At 39.5% G+C, this 24,436-nt stretch overlaps 1 protein-coding gene across 1 annotated transcript; it reads right to left on the reverse strand.

The window, feature by feature from the left end:
• Positions 1 to 1,967: 1,967 nt before the first annotated feature.
• On the reverse strand, positions 1,968 to 23,962 carry LOC128642452 (prostasin-like). Its single transcript, XM_053695222.1, has 3 exons — positions 23,703 to 23,962; positions 4,040 to 4,212; positions 1,968 to 2,520 (listed from the first exon to the last, which is right to left on the reverse strand). The coding sequence occupies exons 1-3, from the start codon at positions 23,899 to 23,901 to the stop codon at positions 2,239 to 2,241; spliced, it is 654 nt and encodes a 217-aa protein (XP_053551197.1). The 5' UTR covers positions 23,902 to 23,962; the 3' UTR covers positions 1,968 to 2,238.
• Positions 23,963 to 24,436: the final 474 nt, after the last annotated feature.

The following is a 24,436-nucleotide window of genomic DNA, read 5'->3' on the forward strand; positions in this document are numbered from 1 at the left end:
GAGATATTAAGCTGCAGCAGTATTGATAGTGAGACTGCATTTCTGGTTATCTGCTGCCCCCTCATGGATTAAAACTGGTATGACAGCCAAACGAGTTGACTGTTTAAAACATATTCCAAACCAAATAGCCTGTGAGATCTTCAGATCAGAGAGCAAATCAGGGACAAGCATCCGAGGGCCTATCAAAATCTTGTGGGAATGTGTGTGTGTGTGTGTGTGTGTGTGTGTGTTAGCAGGGTATAAACCTAGTGGTCACTGTGTGTATACAGCATGGTATATACCTAGTGGTCACTGTGTGTATACAGCATGGTATATACCTAGTGGTCACTGTGTGTATACAGCAGGGTATATACCTAGTGGTCACTGTGTGTATACAGCAGGGTATATACCTAGTGGTCACTGTGTGTGTATACAGCAGGGTATATATCTAGTGGTCACTGTGTGTGTATACAGCAGGGTATATACCTATTAGTCACTGTGTGTGTGTATACATCAGGGTATATACCTAGTGGTCACTGTGTGTGTGTGTGTGTATACATCAGGGTATATACCTAGTGGTCACTGTGTATGTGTGTGTATAGGACAGAGTATATACCTAGTGGTCAGTATTTGTGTATACAGCAGGGTATATACCTAGCAGTCCCTTTGTATTGGTATACAGCAGGGTATGTACCTAGTGGTCTCTGTGTGTGTGTATACAGCAGGGTATATACCTAGTTGTCACTGTGTGTGTGTACAGCAGGGTATATACCTAGTGGTCACTGTGTGTGTGTGTATACAGCAGGGTATATACCTAGTTGTCACTGTGTGTTTGTGTATACAGCAGGGTATATACCTAGTGGTCACTGTGTGTGTGTGTATATACAGCAGGGTATATACCTAGTGGTCACTGTGTGTGTGTATACAGCAGGGTATATACCTAGTGGTCACTGTGTGTGTGTGTATACAGCAGGGTATATACCTAGTGGTCACTGTGTGTGTGTGTGTGTATACAGCAGGGTATATACCTAGTGGTCACTGTGTGTGTATACAGCAGGGTATATACCTAGTGGTCACTGTGTGTGTATACAGCAGTGTATATACCTAGTGGTCACTGTGTGTGTATACAGCAGGGTATATACCTAGTGGTCACTGTGTGTGTGTGTATACAGCAGGGTATATACCTAGTGGTCACTGTGAGTGTGTATACAGCAGGGTATATGCCTAGTGGTCACTGTGTGTGTGTGTATACAGCAGGGTATATACCTAGTGGTCACTGTGAGTGTGTATACAGCAGGGTATATACCTAGTGGTCACTGTGTGTGTATACAGCAGGGTATATACCTAGTTGTCACTGTGTGTGTATACAGCAGGGTATATACCTAGTGGTCACTGTGTGTGTATACAGCAGGGTATATACCTAGTTGTCACTGTGTGTGTATACAGCAGGGTATATACCTAGTTGTCACTGTGTGTGTATACAGCAGGGTATATACCTAGTTGTCACTGTGTGTGTATACAGCAGGGTATATACCTAGTTGTCACTGTGTGTGTGTATACAGCAGGGTATATACCTAGTTGTCACTGTGTGTGTGTATACAGCAGGGTATATACCTAGTTGTCACTGTGTGTGTATACAGCAGGGTATATACCTAGTTGTCACAGTGTGTGTGTATACAGAAGGGTATATACCTAGTTGTCACAGTGTGTGTGTGTGTACGGCAGGGTATATACCTAGTGGTCACTGTGTGTGTGTGTGTGTGTGTGTGTGTATACAGCAGGGTATATACCTAGTGGTCACTGTGTGTGTGTATATACAGCAGGGTATATACCTAGTGGTCACTGTGTGTGTATACAGCAGGGTATATACCTAGTTGTCACTGTGTGTGTATACAGCAGGGTATATAGGATTTGCTGGCATACAGGTGCTGTTTATGTCTTCTGGTTAGTGTGATGTGATTGAATAAATTGCAATAATTATGCACACATTATTGTTGCTAGTATAAATTTTAATTAAATAATAAACATGACATAAATTCCCTGTTTTACAAGTCTCTCCATTGCTTGGATTCAGTATTAGTCATTTCATTCATCTCATCTGGTAACATTCAGTTTAATTGCAGGGCAATGTGTTAGCACCATGCCCCATAAAGTTCTTTCTCCTCCATCACCATGATGGGGTTATCACACTGAAAAATAAATATACAAATAACATCCTGTTGGTTTTTAGCAGCATAATAAGTCAACCTCACACTAGTGCTACAAGAGTTTGTGCAGGAGCAGTGGAATGAGGAGGAGGAGGAGGGTCAGGCTGGGTGAGGCGGTCTCATACCCATTGGTGCTGGGAGGGGAAGTTACAGTGTAGTTGGCTAATGTAAGCTGGACATTCGGGATGTATTGCTGAATCCATTGTAAGTATGCAGTGACCAGAGTGTACACTCCTGGGCGATAGGGGACAGCACAGCTGAAACCCCAACTCACAATCCCTGCCAGAACCCAGGTTCCTCCTGAAGAGCACACAAGAGGTCCACCTGAGTCACCCTGGAAAGACATAAGAGTGATGGTGAAATAGAGTCATAGATTTCCATAGCAGGTAGTGAGCCCATTATCTTATCTGGCATGGAGGTGTCTATTGGTCCACAAAAAAAAACTTATATAGGTTAAAAGAAATGGTATATATGGAGATAAATGATTAAATTAGTCATAAGACAGTCTGAGAAACAGGACCGCAGAGGGTTGTGCATGAGTCATTAGTTTGAGAAACAGGACTACGGAGCGTTATGCATGAGTCATTAGTCAGAGAAACAGGACCGCAGAGGGTTGTGCATGAGTTATTAGTCAGAGAAACAGGACCGCAGAGGGTTGTGCATGAGTCATTAGTTTGAGAAACAGGACCACGGAGCGTTATGCATGAGTCATTAGTCAGAGAAACAGGACCGCAGAGGGTTGTGCATGAGTCATTAGTCAGAGAAACAGGACCGTGGAGGGTTGTGCATGAGTCATTAGTCAGAGAAACAGGACCGCAGAGGTTTGTGTATGAGTCATTAGTCTAAGAAACAGGACCGCAGAGGGTTGTGCATGAGTCATTAGTCTGAGAAACAGGACCGCTGAGGGTTGTGCATGAGTCATTAGTCTGAGAAACAGGACCGCTGAGGGTTGTGCATGAGTCATTAGTCTAAGAAAAAGGACCGCGGAGGTTTGTGCATGAGTCATTAGTCTGAGAAACAGGACCGCAGAGGGTTGTGCATGAGTCATTAGTCAGAGAAACAGGACCGCCGAGGGTTGTGCATGAGTCATTAATCTGAGAAACAGGACCGCAGAGGGTTGTGCATGAGTTATTAGTCTGAGAAACAGGACCGCAGAGGGTTGTGCATGAGTCATTAGTCTGAGAAACAGGACCGCTGAGGGTTGTGCATGAGTCATTAGTCTGAGAAACAGGACCGCGGAGTGTTGTGCATGAGTCATTAGTCTGAGAAACAAGACCGCAGAGGGTTGTGCATGAGTCATTAGTCTGAGAAACAGGACCGCAGAGGGTTGTGCATGAGTCATTAGTCTGAGAAACAGGACCGCTGAGGGTTGTGCATGAGTCATTAGTCTGAGAAACAGGACCGCGGAGTGTTGTGCATGAGTCATTAGTCTGAGAAACAAGACCGCAGAGGGTTGTGCATGAGTCATTAGTCTAAGAAAAAGGACCGCGGAGGGTTGTGCATGATTCATTAGTCTGAGAAACAAGACCGCAGAGGGTTGTGCATGAGTCATTAGTCTGAAAAACAGGACCGCGGAGGTTTGTGCATGAGTCATTAGACAGTATAGCGGCGGTTCTAGCTGCAAGCGTACAGTATATGTGCTCATGCATTAATGTGGCTGCCCCAATGCTGAGAGGTGTAACTTATATGTCCAGTGCACTACGCAGAGCAAGGAGATGGGTGTGAGGAGGGGGAATAGGTAGCTGTAGATGAGAACTACTCATATACCCCAAGATTACTTGAAATGTGGCTTTGGGGTTGACTTCTTGTATGATCTAGAACCCCCCCCATTGATGTTTTTATCTTCTAGTTACCTGACATGAATCTTTTCCTCCATCCTTGAACCCAGCGCAGATCATGTCCCACTGTATAAGTGTTGTGGTGGCTGCGGTTGAGGGATTGTTTGTGTGATACATATTATCACATGTTCCCCGGTCTATGATTGGAATCTGAACTTGTTGCAGGGTCTGAGGTGATGGCAGGCTTACTGCAAGAACACAAATGTTATAGGAATATATCTAAATATATATACAGTATATACACAAATGTCAGCAACAAACCCTGGTTTGTAAACCTTCCGGCAATTATTATTCATTTAGTGGTCAGGGTTATTATAACAATAGTGCACCAATTGTAATCTAGCCCAAAATGAGCTATTTCTAATGAGAAAATAAACATAAGAGAGCTTTGTAAAAAAACAAAATACACTCCAGTAGGTATAATGGATAATTGAGAACACATTATAGGGAAGAAAACATTAGTGTACACTGTCCCTGCATTGATCAGTCTTCCTGCCCCTGTAATGGTCAGTGTAGAGTGTAAGCTCCTGGGATCACACTCATGTATTTCTATCTAACGTATATTGTAACATTCACTAGAGCCAGTAAACCCTGCAGAGCACCAGCTGTGACTTCATGTATTTCTATCTAAAGTATATTATAACATTCACTAGAGCCAGTAAACCCTGCAGAGCACCAGATGTGACTTCATGTATTTCTATCTAACGTATATTGTAACATTCACTAGAGCCAGTAAACCCTGCAGAGCACCAGCTGTGACTTCATGTATTTCTATCTAAAGTATATTGTAACATTCACTAGAGCCAGTAAACCCTGCAGAGCACCAGCTGTGACTTCATGTATTTCTATCTAAAGTATATTGTAACATTCACTAGAGCCAGTAAACCCTGCAGAGCACCAGCTGTGACTTCATGTATTTCTATCTAAAGTATATTGTAACATTCACTAGAGCCAGTAAACCCTGCAGAGCACCAGCTGTGACTTCATGTATTTCTATCTAAAGTATATTGTAGCAGAGCACCAGCTTTGACTTCATGTATTTCTATCTAAAGTATATTGTAACATTCACTAGAGCCAGTAAACCCTGCAGAGCACCAGATGGGACTTCATGTATTTCTATCTAAAGTATATTGTAACATTCACTAGAGCTAGTAAACCCTGCAGAGCACCAGCTGTGACTTCATGTATTTCTATCTAAAGTATATTGTAACATTCACTAGAGCCAGTAAACCCTGCAGAGCACCAGCTGTGACTTCATGTATTTCTATCTAAAGTATATTGTAACATTCACTAGAGCCAGTAAACCCTGCAGAGCACCAGCTGTGACTTCATGTATTTCTATCTAACGTATATTGTAACATTCACTAGAGCCAGTAAACCCTGCAGAGCACCAGCTGTGACTTCATGTATTTCTATCTAACGTATATTGTAACATTCACTAGAGCCAGTAAACCCTGCAGAGCACCAGCTGTGACTTCATGTATTTCTATCTAAAGTATATTGTAACATTCACTAGAGCCAGTAAACCCTGCAGAGCACCAGATGTGACTTCATGTATTCTATCTAAAGTATATTATAACATTCACTAGAGCCAGTAAACCCTGCAGAGCACCAGCTGTGACTTCATGTATTTCTATCTAAAGTATATTGTAACATTCACTAGAGCCAGTAAACCCTGCAGAGCACCAGCTGTGACTTCATGTATTTCTATCTAAAGTATATTGTAACATTCACTAGAGCCAGTAAACCCTGCAGAGCACCAGCTGTGACTTCATGTATTTCTATCTAAAGTATATTATAACATTCACTAGAGCTAGTAAACCCTGCAGAGCACCAGCTGTGACTTCATGTATTCTATCTAAAGTATATTGTAACATTCACTAGAGCCAGTAAACCCTGCAGAGCACCAGATGGGACTTCATGTATTTCTATCTAAAGTATATTGTAACATTCACTAGAGCCAGTAAACCCTGCAGAGCACCAGCTGTGACTTCATGTATTTCTATCTAAAGTATATTGTAACATTCACTAGAGCCAGTAAACCCTGCAGAGCACCAGATGGGACTTCATGTATTTCTATCTAAAGTATATTGTAACATTCACTAGAGCCAGTAAACCCTGCAGAGCACCAGATGTGATTTCATGTATTTCTATCTAACGTATATTGTAACATTCACTAGAGCCAGTAAACCCTGCAGAGCACCAGCTGTGACTTCATGTATTTCTATCTAAAGTATATTGTAACATTCACTAGAGCCAGTAAACCCTGCAGAGCACCAGCTGTGACTTCATGTATTTCTATCTAAAGTATATTGTAACATTCACTAGAGCCAGTAAACCCTGCAGAGCACCAGCTGTGACTTCATGTATTTCTATCTAAAGTATATTGTAACATTCACTAGAGCCAGTAAACCCTGCAGAGCACCAGCTGTGACTTTATGTATTTCTATCTAAAGTATATTGTAACATTCACTAGAGCCAGTAAACCCTGCAGAGCACCAGCTGTGACTTCATGTATTTCTATCTAAAGTATATTGTAACATTCACTAGAGCCAGTAAACCCTGCAGAGCACCAGATGTGACTTCATGTATTTCTATCTAAAGTATATTGTAACATTCACTAGAGCCAGTAAACCCTGCAGAGCACCAGATGTGACTTCATGTATTCTATCTAAAGTATATTATAACATTCACTAGAGCCAGTAAACCCTGCAGAGCACCAGCTGTGACTTCATGTATTTCTATCTAAAGTATATTGTAACATTCACTAGAGCCAGTAAACCCTGCAGAGCACCAGATGTGACTTCATGTATTCTATCTAAAGTATATTGTAACATTCACTAGAGCCAGTAAACCCTGCAGAGCACCAGATGTGACTTCATGTATTCTATCTAAAGTATATTATAACATTCACTAGAGCCAGTAAACCCTGCAGAGCACCAGCTGTGACTTCATGTATTTCTATCTAAAGTATATTGTAACATTCACTAGAGCCAGTAAACCCTGCAGAGCACCAGATGGGACTTCATGTATTTCTATCTAAAGTATATTGTAACATTCACTAGAGCTAGTAAACCCTGCAGAGCACCAGCTGTGACTTCATGTATTTCTATCTAAAGTATATTGTAACATTCACTAGAGCCAGTAAACCCTGCAGAGCACCAGATGGGACTTCATATATTTCTATCTAAAGTATATTGTAACATTCACTAGAGCCAGTAAACCCTGCAGAGCACCAGATGTGATTTCATGTATTTCTATCTAAAGTATATTGTAACATTTACTAGAGCTAGTAAACCCTGCAGAGCACCAGATGTGACTTCATGTATTCTATCTAAAGTATATTGTAACATTCACTAGAGCAAGTAAACCCTGCAGAGCACCAGCTGTGACTTTATGTATTTCTATCTAACGTATATTGTAACATTCACTAGAGCCAGTAAACCCTGCAGAGCACCAGCTGTGACTTTATGTATTTCTATCTAACGTATATTGTAACATTCACTAGAGCCAGTAAACCCTGCAGAGCACCAGATGTGACTTCATGTATTCTATCTAAAGTATATTGTAACATTCACTAGAGCCAGTAAACCCTGCAGAGCACCAGATGTGACTTCATGTATTCTATCTAAAGTATATTATAACATTCACTAGAGCCAGTAAACCCTGCAGAGCACCAGCTGTGACTTCATGTATTTCTATCTAAAGTATATTGTAACATTCACTAGAGCCAGTAAACCCTGCAGAGCACCAGATGGGACTTCATGTATTTCTATCTAAAGTATATTGTAACATTCACTAGAGCTAGTAAACCCTGCAGTGCACCAGCTGTGACTTCATGTATTTCTATCTAAAGTATATTGTAACATTCACTAGAGCCAGTAAACCCTGCAGAGCACCAGATGTGATTTCATGTATTTCTATCTAAAGTATATTGTAACATTTACTAGAGCTAGTAAACCCTGCAGAGCACCAGATGTGACTTCATGTATTCTATCTAAAGTATATTGTAACATTCACTAGAGCAAGTAAACCCTGCAGAGCACCAGCTGTGACTTTATGTATTTCTATCTAACGTATATTGTAACATTCACTAGAGCCAGTAAACCCTGCAGAGCACCAGCTGTGACTTTATGTATTTCTATCTAACGTATATTGTAACATTCACTAGAGCCAGTAAACCCTGCAGAGCACCAGCTGTGACTTCATGTATTTCTATCTAAAGTATATTGTAACATTCACTAGAGCCAGTAAACCCTGCAGAGCACCAGCTGTGACTTCATGTATTTCTATCTAAAGTATATTGTAACATTCACTAGAGCCAGTAAACCCTGCAGAGCACCAGATGTGACTTCATGTATTCTATCTAACGTATATTGTAACATTCACTAGAGCCAGTAAACCCTGCAGAGCACCAGATGTGACTTCATGTATTTCTATCTAAAGTATATTGTAACATTCACTAGAGCTAGTAAACCCTGCAGAGCACCAGCTGTGACTTCATGTATTTCTATCTAAAGTATATTGTAACATTCACTAGAGCCAGTAAACCCTGCAGAGCACCAGATGGGACTTCATGTATTTCTATCTAAAGTATATTGTAACATTCACTAGAGCCAGTAAACCCTGCAGAGCACCAGCTGTGACTTCATGTATTTCTATCTAACGTATATTGTAACATTCACTAGAGCCAGTAAACCCTGCAGAGCACCAGCTGTGACTTTATGTATTTCTATCTAAAGTATATTGTAACATTCACTAGAGCCAGTAAACCCTGCAGAGCACCAGATGTGACTTTATGTATTTCTATCTAAAGTATATTGTAACATTCACTAGAGCCAGTAAACCCTGCAGAGCACAAGATGTGACTTTATGTATTTCTATCTAACGTATATTGTAACATTCACTAGAGCCAGTAAACCCTGCAGAGCACCAGATGTGACTTCATGTATTTCTATCTAACGTATATTGTAACATTCACTAGAGCCAGTAAACCCTGCAGAGCACCAGATGGGACTTCATGTATTTCTATCTAAAGTATATTGTAACATTTACTAGAGCCAGTAAACCCTGCAGAGCACCAGATGGGACTTCATGTATTTCTATCTAAAGTATATTGTAACATTCACTAGAGCCAGTAAACCCTGCAGAGCACCAGATGGGACTTCATGTATTTCTATCTAAAGTATATTGTAACATTTACTAGAGCCAGTAAACCCTGCAGAGCACCAGATGTGACTTCATGTATTTCTATCTAAAGTATATTGTAACATTCACTAGAGCCAGTAAACCCTGCAGAGCACCAGCTGTGACTTCATGTATTTCTATCTAAAGTATATTGTAACATTCACTAGAGCTAGTAAACCCTGCAGAGCACCAGCTGTGACTTCATGTATTTCTATCTAACGTATATTGTAACATTCACTAGAGCCAGTAAACCCTGCAGAGCACCAGATGTGACTTCATGTATTTCTATCTAAAGTATATTGTAACATTCACTAGAGCTAGTAAACCCTGCAGAGCACCAGATGTGACTTCATGTATTTCTATCTAAAGTATATTGTAACATTCACTAGAGCTAGTAAACCCTGCAGAGCACCAGATGTGACTTCATGTATTTCTATCTAAAGTATATTGTAACATTCACTAGAGCCAGTAAACCCTGCAGAGCACCAGATGTGACTTCATGTATTTCTATCTAAAGTATATTGTAACATTCACTAGAGCTAGTAAACCCTGCAGAGCACCAGATGTGACTTCATGTATTTCTATCTAAAGTATATTGTAACATTCACTAGAGCCAGTAAACCCTGCAGAGCACCAGATGTGACTTCATGTATTTCTATCTAAAGTATATTGTAACATTCACTAGAGCCAGTAAACCCTGCAGAGCACCAGATGTGACTTCATGTATTTCTATCTAAAGTATATTGTAACATTCACTAGAGCCAGTAAACCCTGCAGAGCACCAGCTGTGACTTCATGTATTTCTATCTAACGTATATTGTAACATTCACTAGAGCCAGTAAACCCTGCAGAGCACCAGCTGTGACTTCATGTATTTCTATCTAACGTATATTGTAACATTCACTAGAGCCAGTAAACCCTGCAGAGCACCAGATGTGACTTCATGTATTTCTATCTAAAGTATATTGTAACATTCACTAGAGCCAGTAAACCCTGCAGAGCACCAGATGTGACTTTATGTATTTCTATCTAAAGTATATTGTAACATTCACTAGAGCCAGTAAACCCTGCAGAGCACCAGCTGTGACTTCATGTATTTCTATCTAAAGTATATTGTAACATTCACTAGAGCCAGTAAACCCTGCAGAGCACCAGCTGTGACTTCATGTATTTCTATCTAAAGTATATTGTAACATTCACTAGAGCCAGTAAACCCTGCAGAGCACCAGATGTGACTTCATGTATTTCTATCTAAAGTATATTGTAACATTCACTAGAGCCAGTAAACCCTGCAGAGCACCAGCTGTGACTTCATGTATTTCTATCTAAAGTATATTGTAACATTTACTAGAGCCAGTAAACCCTGCAGAGCACCAGCTGTGACTTCATGTATTCTATCTAAAGTATATTGTAACATTCACTAGAGCCAGTAAAACCTGCAGAGCACCAGCTGTGACTTAATGTATTTCTATCTAAAGTATATTGTAACATTCACTAGAGCCAGTAAACCCTGCAGAGCACCAGATGTGACTTCATGTATTTCTATCTAAAGTATATTGTAACATTTACTAGAGCCAGTAAACCCTGCAGAGCACCAGCTGTGACTTCATGTATTTCTATCTAAAGTATATTGTAACATTTACTAGAGCCAGTAAACCCTGCAGAGCACCAGCTGTGACTTCATGTATTTCTATCTAAAGTATATTGTAACATTTACTAGAGCCAGTAAACCTGCAGAGCACCAGATGTTACTTCATGTATTTCTATCTAAAGTATATTGTAACATTCACTAGAGCCAGTAAACCCTGCAGAGCACCAGATGGGACTTCATGTATTTCTATCTAAAGTATATTATAACATTCACTAGAGCCAGTAAACCCTGCAGAGCACCAGATGTGACTTCATGTATTTCTATCTAACGTATATTGTAACATTCACTAGAGCCAGTAAACCCTGCAGAGCACCAGCTGTGACTTCATGTATTTCTATCTAACGTATATTGTAACATTCACTAGAGCCAGTAAACCCTGCAGAGCACCAGCTGTGACTTCATGTATTTCTATCTAAAGTATATTGTAACATTCACTAGAGCCAGTAAACCCTGCAGAGCACCAGCTGTGACTTCATGTATTTCTATCTAACGTATATTGTAACATTTACTAGAGCCAGTAAACCCTGCAGAGCACCAGCTGTGACTTCATGTATTTCTATCTAACGTATATTGTAACATTCACTAGAGCCAGTAAACCTGCAGAGCACCAGCTGTGACTTTATGTATTTCTATCTAACGTATATTGTAACATTCACTAGAGCCAGTAAACCCTGCAGAGCACCAGAGGTGACTTCATGTATTTCTATCTAACGTATATTGTAACATTCACTAGAGCCAGTAAACCCTGCAGAGCACCAGATGGGACTTCATGTATTTCTATCTAAAGTATATTGTAACATTCACTAGAGCCAGTAAACCCTGCAGAGCACCAGCTGTGACTTCATGTATTTCTATCTAAAGTATATTGTAACATTCACTAGAGCCAGTAAACCCTGCAGAGCACCAGCTGTGACTTCATGTATTTCTATCTAACGTATATTGTAACATTCACTAGAGCCAGTAAACCCTGCAGAGCACCAGATGGGACTTCATGTATTTCTATCTAAAGTATATTGTAACATTCACTAGAGCCAGTAAACCCTGCAGAGCACCAGCTGTGACTTCATGTATTTCTATCTAAAGTATATTGTAACATTCACTAGAGCCAGTAAACCCTGCAGAGCACCAGATGTGACTTCATGTATTCTATCTAAAGTATATTATAACATTCACTAGAGCTAGTAAACCCTGCAGAGCACCAGAGGTGACTTCATGTATTTCTATCTAAAGTATATTGTAACATTCACTAGAGCCAGTAAACCCTGCAGAGCACCAGATGTGACTTCATGTATTTCTATCTAAAGTATATTGTAACATTCACTAGAGCCAGTAAACCCTGCAGAGCACCAGATGTGACTTCATGTATTTCTATCTAAAGTATATTGTAACATTCACTAGAGCCAGTAAACCATGCAGAGCACCAGAGGTGACTTCATGTATTTCTATCTAAAGTATATTGTAAAATTTACTAGAGCCAGTAAACCCTGCAGAGCACCAGCTGTGACTTCATGTATTTCTATCTAAAGTATATTGTAACATTCACTAGAGCCAGTAAACCCTGCAGAGCACCAGAGGTGACTTCATGTATTTCTATCTAAAGTATATTGTAACATTTACTAGAGCCAGTAAACCCTGCAGAGCACCAGCTGTGACTTCATGTATTTCTATCTAAAGTATATTGTAACATTCACTAGAGCTAGTAAACCCTGCAGAGCACCAGCTGTGACTTCATGTATTTCTATCTAAAGTATATTGTAACATTCACTAGAGCCAGTAAACCCTGCAGAGCACCAGCTGTGACTTCATGTATTTCTATCTAACGTATATTGTAACATTCACTAGAGCCAGTAAACCCTGCAGAGCACCAGATGTGATTTCATGTATTTCTATCTAAAGTATATTGTAACATTCACTAGAGCCAGTAAACCCTGCAGAGCACCAGATGTGACTTCATGTATTTCTATCTAAAGTATATTGTAACATTCACTAGAGCCAGTAAACCCTGCAGAGCACCAGCTGTGACTTCATGTATTTCTATCTAAAGTATATTGTAACATTCACTAGAGCCAGTAAACCCTGCAGAGCACCAGCTGTGACTTCATGTATTTCTATCTAACATATATTGTAACATTCACTAGAGCCAGTAAACCCTGCAGAGCACCAGCTGTGACTTCATGTATTCTATCTAAAGTATATTGTAACATTCACTAGAGCCAGTAAACCCTGCAGAGCACCAGATGTGACTTCATGTATTTCTATCTAACGTATATTGTAACATTCACTAGAGCCAGTAAACCCTGCAGAGCACCAGCTGTGACTTCATGTATTTCTATCTAAAGTATATTGTAACATTCACTAGAGCCAGTAAACCCTGCAGAGCACCAGATGTGACTTCATGTATTTCTAAAGTATATTGTAACATTCACTAGAGCCAGTAAACCCTGCAGAGCACCAGCTGTGACTTCATGTATTTCTATCTAACGTATATTGTAACATTCACTAGAGCCAGTAAACCCTGCAGAGCACCAGATGGGACTTCATGTATTTCTATCTAACGTATATTGTAACATTCACTAGAGCCAGTAAACCCTGCAGAGCACCAGATGTGATTTCATGTATTTCTATCTAAAGTATATTGTAACATTCACTAGAGCCAGTAAACCCTGCAGAGCACCAGATGTGACTTCATGTATTTCTATCTAAAGTATATTGTAACATTCACTAGAGCCAGTAAACCCTGCAGAGCACCAGCTGTGACTTCATGTATTTCTATCTAAAGTATATTGTAACATTTACTAGAGCCAGTAAACCCTGCAGAGCACCAGATGTGACTTCATGTATTCTATCTAACGTATATTGTAACATTCACTAGAGCCAGTAAACCCTGCAGAGCACCAGCTGTGACTTCATGTATTTCTATCTAACGTATATTGTAACATTCACTAGAGCTAGTAAACCTGCAGAGCACCAGCTGTGACTTTATGTATTTCTATCTAAAGTATATTGTAACATTCACTAGAGCCAGTAAACCCTGCAGAGCACCAGATGTGACTTCATGTATTTCTATCTAACGTATATTGTAACATTCACTAGAGCCAGTAAACCCTGCAGAGCACCAGCTGTGACTTCATGTATTTCTATCTAACGTATATTGTAACATTCACTAGAGCCAGTAAACCCTGCAGAGCACCAGCTGTGACTTCATGTATTTCTATCTAAAGTATTTTGTAACATTCACTAGAGCCAGTAAACCCTGCAGAGCACTAGATGTGACTTCATGTATTTCTATCTAAAGTATATTGTAACATTCACTAGAGCCAGTAAACCCTGCAGAGCACCAGCTGTGACTTCATGTATTTCTATCTAACGTATATTGTAACATTCACTAGAGCCAGTAAACCCTGCAGAGCACCAGATGGGACTTCATGTATTTCTATCTAACGTATATTGTAACATTCACTAGAGCCAGTAAACCCTGCAGAGCACCAGATGTGATTTCATGTATTTCTATCTAAAGTATATTGTAACATTCACTAGAGCCAGTAAACCCTGCAGAGCACCAGATGTGACTTCATGTATTTCTATCTAAAGTATATTGTAACATTCACTAGAGCCAGTAAACCCTGCAGAGCACCAGCTGTGACTTCATGTATTTCTATCTAAAGTATATTGTAACATTTACTAGAGCCAGTAAACCCTGCAGAGCACCAGATGTGACTTCATGTATTCTATCTAACGTATATTGTAACATTCACTAGAGCCAGTAAACCCTGCAGAGCACCAGCTGTGACTTCATGTATTTCTATCTAACGTATATTGTAACATTCACTAGAGCTAGTAAACCTGCAGAGCACCAGCTGTGACTTTATGTATTTCTATCTAAAGTATATTGTAACATTCACTAGAGCCAGTAAACCCTGCAGAGCACCAGCTGTGACTTCATGTATTTCTATCTAACGTATATTGTAACATTCACTAGAGCCAGTAAACCCTGCAAAGCACCAGATGTGACTTCATGTATTTCTATCTAAAGTATATTGTAACATTCACTAGAGCCAGTAAACCCTGCAGAGCACCAGCTGTGACTTCATGTATTCTATCTAAAGTATATTGTAACATTCACTAGAGCCAGTAAACCCTGCAGAGCACCAGCTGTGACTTTATGTATTTCTATCTAAAGTATATTGTAACATTCACTAGAGCCAGTAAACCCTGCAGAGCACCAGATGTGACTTCATGTATTTCTATCTAAAGTATATTGTAACATTCACTAGAGCCAGTAAACCCTGCAGAGCACCAGCTGTGACTTCATGTATTTCTATCTAACGTATATTGTAACATTCACTAGAGCCAGTAAACCCTGCAGAGCACCAGCTGTGACTTCATGTATTTCTATCTAAAGTATATTATAACATTCACTAGAGCTAGTAAACCCTGCAGAGCACCAGATGTGACTTCATGTATTTCTATCTAAAGTATATTGTAACATTCACTAGAGCCAGTAAACCCTGCAGAGCACCAGATGTGACTTCATGTATTTCTATCTAAAGTATATTATAACATTCACTAGAGCTAGTAAACCCTGCAGAGCACCAGATGGGACTTCATGTATTTCTATATAACGTATATTGTAACATTCACTAGAGCCAGTAAACCCTGCAGAGCACCAGCTGTGACTTCATGTATTTCTATCTAAAGTATATTGTAACATTCACTAGAGCCAGTAAACCCTGCAGAGCACCAGCTGTGACTTCATGTATTTCTATCTAACGTATATTGTAACATTCACTAGAGCCAGTAAACCCTGCAGAGCACCAGCTGTGACTTTATGTATTTCTATCTAAAGTATATTGTAACATTCACTAGAGCCAGTAAACCCTGCAGAGCACCAGCTGTGACTTCATGTATTTCTATCTAAAGTATATTGTAACATTCACTAGAGCTAGTAAACCCTGCAGAGCACCAGCTGTGACTTCATGTATTTCTATCTAAAGTATATTGTAACATTCACTAGAGCCAGTAAACCCTGCAGAGCACCAGCTGTGACTTCATGTATTTCTATCTAACGTATATTGTAACATTCACTAGAGCCAGTAAACCCTGCAGAGCACCAGCTGTGACTTCATGTATTTCTATCTAACGTATATTGTAACATTCACTAGAGCCAGTAAACCCTGCAGAGCACCAGCTGTGACTTCATGTATTTCTATCTAAAGTATATTGTAACATTCACTAGAGCCAGTAAACCCTGCAGAGCACCAGATGTGACTTCATGTATTTCTATCTAAAGTATATTGTAACATTCACTAGAGCCAGTAAACCCTGCAGAGCACCAGATGTGACTTCATGTATTTCTATCTAACGTATATTGTAACATTCACTAGAGCCAGTAAACCCTGCAGAGCACCAGCTGTGACTTCATGTATTTCTATCTAACGTATATTGTAACATTTACTAGAGCCAGTAAACCCTGCAGAGCACCAGCTGTGACTTCATGTATTCTATCTAAAGTATATTGTAACATTCACTAGAGCCAGTAAACCCTGCAGAGCACCAGCTGTGACTTCATGTATTTCTATCTAAAGTATATTGTAACATTCACTAGAGCCAGTAAACCCTGCAGAGCACCAGCTGTGACTTCATGTATTTCTATCTAACGTATATTGTAACATTCACTAGAGCCAGTAAACCCTGCAGAGCACCAGATGGGACTTCATGTATTTCTATCTAACGTATATTGTAACATTTACTAGAGCCAGTAAACCCTGCAGAGCACCAGATGGGACTTCATGTATTTCTATCTAAAGTATATTGTAACATTCACTAGAGCCAGTAAACCCTGCAGAGCACCAGCTGTGACTTCATGTATTTCTATCTAAAGTATATTGTAACATTCACTAGAGCCAGTAAACCTGCAGAGCACCAGCTGTGACTTCATGTATTTCTATCTAAAGTATATTGTAACATTCACTAGAGCCAGTAAACCCTGCAGAGCACCAGCTGTGACTTCATGTATTTCTATCTAAAGTATATTGTAACATTCACTAGAGCTAGTAAACCCTGCAGAGCACCAGCTGTGACTTCATGTATTTCTATCTAACGTATATTGTAACATTCACTAGAGCCAGTAAACCCTGCAGAGCACCAGCTGTGACTTCATGTATTTCTATCTAAAGTATATTGTAACATTTACTAGAGCCAGTAAACCCTGCAGAGCACCAGCTGTGACTTTATGTATTTCTATCTAAAGTATATTGTAACATTCACTAGAGCCAGTAAACCCTGCAGAGCACCAGATGGGACTTCATGTATTTCTATCTAAAGTATATTGTAACATTCACTAGAGCAAGTAAACCCTGCAGAGCACCAGCTGTGACTTCATGTATTCTATCTAAAGTATATTGTAACATTCACTAGAGCCAGTAAACCCTGCAGAGCACCAGATGTGATTTCATGTATTTCTATCTAAAGTATATTGTAACATTCACTAGAGCCAGTAAACCCTGCAGAGCACCAGATGGGACTTCATGTATTTCTATCTAAAGTATATTGTAACATTCACTAGAGCCAGTAAACCTGCAGAGCACCAGATGTGACTTCATGTATTTCTATCTAAAGTATATTGTAACATTCACTAGAGCCAGTAAACCCTGCAGAGCACCAGATGTGACTTCATGTATTTCTATCTAAAGTATATTGTAACATTCACTAGAGCTAGTAAACCCTGCAGAGCACCAGATGTGACTTCATGTATTTCTATCTAAAGTATATTGTAACATTCACTAGAGCCAGTAAACCCTGCAGAGCACCAGATGTGACTTCATGTATTTCTATCTAAAGTATATTGTAACATTCACTAGAGCCAGTAAACCCTGCAGAGCACCAGATGTGACTTCATGTATTTCTATCTAAAGTATATTGTAACATTCACTAGAGCCAGTAAACCCTGCAGAGCACCAGATGTGACTTCATGTATTTCTATCTAAAGTATATTGTAACATTCACTAGAGCCAGTAAACCCTGCAGAGCACCAGATGTGACTTCATGTATTTCTATCTAAAGTATATTGTAACATTCACTAGAGCCAGTAAACCCTGCAGAGCACCAGATGTGACTTCATGTATTTCTATCTAAAGTATATTGTAACATTCACTAGAGCCAGTAAACCCTGCAGAGCACCAGCTGTGACTTCATGTATTTCTATCTAAAGTATATTGTAACATTCACTAGAGCCAGTAAACCCTGCAGAGCACCAGCTGTGACTTTATGTATTTCTATCTAAAGTATATTGTAACATTCACTAGAGCCAGTAAACCCTGCAGAGCACCAGCTGTGACTTCATGTATTTCTATCTAAAGTATATTGTAACATTCACTAGAGCCAGTAAACCCTGCAGAGCACCAGATGTGACTTCATGTATTTCTATCTAAAGTATATTGTAACATTCACTAGAGCCAGTAAACCCTGCAGAGCACCAGATGTGATTTCATGTATTTCTATCTAACGTATATTGTAACATTCACTAGAGCCAGTAAACCCTGCAGAGCACCAGATGTGACTTCATGTATTTCTATCTAACGTATATTGTAACATTCACTAGAGCCAGTAAACCCTGCAGAGCACCAGCTGTGACTTCATGTATTCTATCTAAAGTATATTGTAACATTCACTAGAGCCAGTAAACCCTGCAGAGCACCAGATGTGACTTCATGTATTTCTATCTAACGTATATTGTAACATTTACTAGAGCTAGTAAACCCTGCAGAGCACCAGATGTGACTTCATGTATTTCTATCTAAAGTATATTGTAACATTCACTAGAGCCAGTAAACCCTGCAGAGCACCAGCTGTGACTTCATGTATTTCTATCTAAAGTATATTGTAACATTCACTAGAGCCAGTAAACCCTGCAGAGCACCAGATGTGACTTCATGTATTTCTATCTAACGTATATTGTAACATTCACTAGAGCCAGTAAACCCTGCAGAGCACCAGATGTGACTTCATGTATTTCTATCTAACGTATATTGTAACATTCACTAGAGCCAGTAAACCCTGCAGAGCACCAGATGTGACTTCATGTATTTCTATCTAACGTATATTGTAACATTTACTAGAGCTAGTAAACCCTGCAGAGCACCAGATGTGACTTCATGTATTTCTATCTAAAGTATATTGTAACATTCACTAGAGCCAGTAAACCCTGCAGAGCACCAGCTGTGACTTCATGTATTTCTATCTAAAGTATATTGTAACATTCACTAGAGCCAGTAAACCCTGCAGAGCACCAGATGTGACCATGTATTTCTATCTAAAGTATATTGTAACATTTACTAGAGCCAGTAAACCCTGCAGAGCACCAGCTGTGACTTCATGTATTTCTATCTAACGTATATTGTAACATTCACTAGAGCCAGTAAACCCTGCAGAGCACCAGGTGTGACTTTATGTATTTCTATCTAAAGTATATTGTAACATTCACTAGAGCCAGTAAACCCTGCAGAGCACCAGCTGTGACTTCATGTATTTCTATCTAAAGTATATTGTAACATTCACTAGAGCCAGTAAACCCTGCAGAGCACCAGCTGTGACTTCATGTATTTCTATCTAAAGTATATTGTAACATTTACTAGAGCCAGTAAACCCTGCAGAGCACCAGCTGTGACTTCATGTATTCTATCTAAAGTATATTGTAACATTCACTAGAGCCAGTAAACCCTGCAGAGCACCAGCTGTGACTTCATGTATTTCTATCTAAAGTATATGGTAACATTCACTAGAGCCAGTAAACCCTGCAGAGCACCAGATGTGACTTCATGTATTTCTATCTAACGTATATTATAACATTCACTAGAGCCAGTAAACCCTGCAGAGCACCAGATGTGACTTCATGTATTTCTATCTAAAGTATATTGTAACATTCACTAGAGCCAGTAAACCCTGCAGAGCACCAGCTGTGACTTCATGTATTTCTATCTAAAGTATATTGTAACATTCACTAGAGCCAGTAAACCCTGCAGAGCACCAGCTGTGACTTCATGTATTTCTATCTAAAGTATATTGTAACATTCACTAGAGCCAGTAAACCCTGCAGAGCACCAGATGGGACTTCATGTATTTCTATCTAAAGTATATTGTAACATTCACTAGAGCCAGTAAACCCTGCAGAGCACCAGATGGGACTTCATGTATTTCTATCTAACGTATATTGTAACATTCACTAGAGCCAGTAAACCCTGCAGAGCACCAGATGGGACTTCATGTATTTCTATCTAAAGTATATTGTAACATTCACTAGAGCTAGTAAACCCTGCAGAGCACCAGATGGGACTTCATGTATTTCTATCTAAAGTATATTGTAACATTCACTAGAGCTAGTAAACCCTGCAGAGCACCAACTGTGACTTCATGTATTTCTATCTAAAGTATATTGTAACATTCACTAGAGCCAGTAAACCCTGCAGAGCACCAGATGTGACTTCATGTATTTCTATCTAAAGTATATTGTAACATTCACTAGAGCCAGTAAACCCTGCAGAGCACCAGCTGTGACTTCATGTATTTCTATCTAAAGTATATTGTAACATTCACTAGAGCCAGTAAACCCTGCAGAGCACCAGCTGTGACTTCATGTATTCTATCTAAAGTATATTGTAACATTCACTAGAGCCAGTAAACCCTGCAGAGCACCAGCTGTGACTTCATGTATTTCTATCTAACGTATATTGTAACATTCACTAGAGCTAGTAAACCCTGCAGAGCACCAGATGTGACTTCATGTATTTCTATCTAAAGTATATTGTAACATTCACTAGAGCTAGTAAACCCTGCAGAGCACCAGATGGGACTTCATGTATTTCTATCTAAAGTATATTGTAACATTCACTAGAGCTAGTAAACCCTGCAGAGCACCAGATGGGACTTCATGTATTTCTATCTAAAGTATATTGTAACATTCACTAGAGCTAGTAAACCCTGCAGAGCACCAACTGTGACTTCATGTATTTCTATCTAAAGTATATTGTAACATTCACTAGAGCCAGTAAACCCTGCAGAGCACCAGATGTGACTTCATGTATTTCTATCTAAAGTATATTGTAACATTCACTAGAGCCAGTAAACCCTGCAGAGCACCAGCTGTGACTTCATGTATTTCTATCTAAAGTATATTGTAACATTCACTAGAGCCAGTAAACCCTGCAGAGCACCAGCTGTGACTTCATGTATTTCTATCTAAAGTATATTGTAACATTCACTAGAGCCAGTAAACCCTGCAGAGCACCAGCTGTGACTTCATGTATTTCTATCTAAAGTATATTGTAACATTCACTAGAGCCAGTAAACCCTGCAGAGCACCAGATGTGACTTCATGTATTTCTATCTAAAGTATATTGTAACATTCACTAGAGCCAGTAAACCCTGCAGAGCACCAGATGTGACTTTATGTATTTCTATCTAACGTATATTGTAACATTCACTAGAGCCAGTAAACCCTGCAGAGCACCAGCTGTGACTTCATGTATTTCTATCTAAAGTATATTGTAACATTCACTAGAGCCAGTAAACCCTGCAGAGCACCAGCTGTGACTTCATGTATTTCTATCTAACGTATATTGTAACATTCACTAGAGCCAGTAAACCCTGCAGAGCACCAGCTGTGACTTCATGTATTTCTATCTAAAGTATATTGTAACATTCACTAGAGCCAGTAAACCCTGCAGAGCACCAGATGTGACTTCATGTATTTCTATCTAAAGTATATTGTAACATTCACTAGAGCCAGTAAACCCTGCAGAGCACCAGCTGTGACTTCATGTATTTCTATCTAAAGTATATTGTAACATTCACTAGAGCCAGTAAACCCTGTAGAGCATCAGCTGTGACTTCATGTATTTCTATCTAAAGTGTATTGTAACATTCACTAGAGCCAGTAAACCCTGCAGAGCACCAGATGTGACTTCATGTATTTCTATCTAACGTATATTGTAACATTCACTAGAGCCAGTAAACCCTGCAGAGCACCAGATGTGACTTCATGTATTTCTATCTAAAGTATATTGTAACATTCACTAGAGCCAGTAAACCCTGCAGAGCACCAGATGTGACTTCATGTATTTCTATCTAAAGTATATTGTAACATTCACTAGAGCCAGTAAACCCTGCAGAGCACCAGATGTGACTTCATGTATTTCTATCTAACGTATATTGTAACATTCACTAGAGCCAGTAAACCCTGCAGAGCACCAGATGTGACTTCATGTATTTCTATCTAAAGTATATTGTAACATTCACTAGAGCCAGTAAACCCTGCAGAGCACCAGCTGTGACTTCATGTATTTCTATCTAAAGTATATTGTAACATTCACTAGAGCCAGTAAACCCTGTAGAGCATCAGCTGTGACTTCATGTATTTCTATCTAAAGTGTATTGTAACATTCACTAGAGCCAGTAAACCCTGCAGAGCACCAGATGTGACTTCATGTATTTCTATCTAACGTATATTGTAACATTCACTAGAGCCAGTAAACCCTGCAGAGCACCAGATGTGACTTCATGTATTTCTATCTAAAGTATATTGTAACATTCACTAGAGCCAGTAAACCCTGCAGAGCACCAGATGTGACTTCATGTATTTCTATCTAAAGTATATTGTAACATTCACTAGAGCCAGTAAACCCTGCAGAGCACCAGATGTGACTTCATGTATTTCTATCTAACGTATATTGTAACATTCACTAGAGCCAGTAAACCCTGCAGAGCACCAGATGTGACTTCATGTATTTCTATCTAACGTATATTGTAACATTCACTAGAGCTAGTAAACCCTGCAGAGCACCAGATGGGACTTCATGTATTTCTATCTAAAGTATATTGTAACATTCACTAGAGCCAGTAAACCCTGCAGAGCACCAGCTGTGACTTTATGTATTTCTATCTAAAGTATATTGTAACATTCACTAGAGCCAGTAAACCCTGCAGAGCACCAGATGTGACTTCATGTATTTCTATCTAAAGTATATTGTAACATTCACTAGAGCCAGTAAACCCTGCAGAGCACCAGATGTGACTTCATGTATTTCTATCTAACGTATATTGTAACATTCACTAGAGCCAGTAAACCCTGCAGAGCACCAGATGTGACTTCATGTATTTCTATCTAACGTATATTGTAACATTCACTAGAGCTAGTAAACCCTGCAGAGCACCAGATGTGACTTCATGTATTTCTATCTAACGTATATTGTAACATTCACTAGAGCCAGTAAACCCTGCAGAGCACCAGATGGGACTTTATGTATTTCTATCTAAAGTATATTGTAACATTCACTAGAGCTAGTAAACCCTGCAGAGCACCAGATGGGACTTATTTCTCCGCAGGTCTTTTGCTACCTACAATATTTATTCTCTGGGAGCCTAATAACACAAATCTTTCACCTCATATACACATTATAACCTGAAGATCTACTGTAACCCAATTGACAAGTCTTTGTTGTTAAAGGGACATCAACCCCAATGTTTTATTTCGTTACTCAGAAAATAAAATTTTCAAATTTACTTCTATTATCTAATTTGCTTCATTCTCTTGGTGCCCTTTGTTGAAGAAGCAGCAATTCAGTACTGGGAGCTAGCTGAGTGCATTGGGTGAGCTAATAACATAAAGCATATATGTGCAGCCACCAATCAGCAACTCCTGAGCCTACCTAGGTGCTCTTTTTTCACCAAAGGATACCAAGAGAACAAAACAAATGAGATAATAGAAATACATTGAAAAGCTCTATCTGAATCATGAAAGAAAAAAAAATGTTTTTCATATCCCCTTAACTATAACAAATATCTCACCTCCTGATCTGATGGAGCCCCAGCCAGTCACATAACAGTTTAGATCGGTGGGGAAGACAACATTGGGATTGGGAATACAGACAGGAAGAATGTAATCCGAGTACTCTATGGGGTTCTGGAGCTTCAACAAGGCAATGTCTCCGCTGGACCCCTCTGAACGGTAGGTGGGATGGATGATGATCTGACTGACCTGCACCATAATACCCCTGGGTATGGACAGCTGGTACGCTCCCAGGTTCACAGTATAATCTGAGGTTGCATATGGTCTGTGGAACAGCAGATAAAACTCAGGTCAGATGACAGTTTCACCACTTGTGAGATACATTTCTTATGTAGTGGGGAGAAACAGCCTGTGTCACATAGTGAGATCCTATCTCTTTGCTAGCCTGGGTTCATTAAAGCTCGCTTTCTGTGCTGGGCTAGCAGTTTAGGGTCTTCCCAATGTTCCACAGAATTTAATAAAAAGGAAGAGGGGATTAAACCCTTCTCAAATGATTTACCTACATATGACTAAATGTGACAATGATTTACCTACATATGACTAAATGTGAAAATGATTTACCTACATATGACTAAATGTGACAATGATTTACCTACATATGACTAAATGTGAAAATGATTTACCTACATATGACTAAATGTGACAATGATTTACCTACATATGACTAAATGTGACAATGATTTACCTACATATGACTAAATGTGACAATGATTTACCTACATATGACTAAATG

Source organism: Bombina bombina, chromosome 11 (genome assembly GCF_027579735.1).
Source record: "Bombina bombina isolate aBomBom1 chromosome 11, aBomBom1.pri, whole genome shotgun sequence".
Lineage (NCBI taxonomy): Eukaryota > Metazoa > Chordata > Amphibia > Anura > Bombinatoridae > Bombina > Bombina bombina.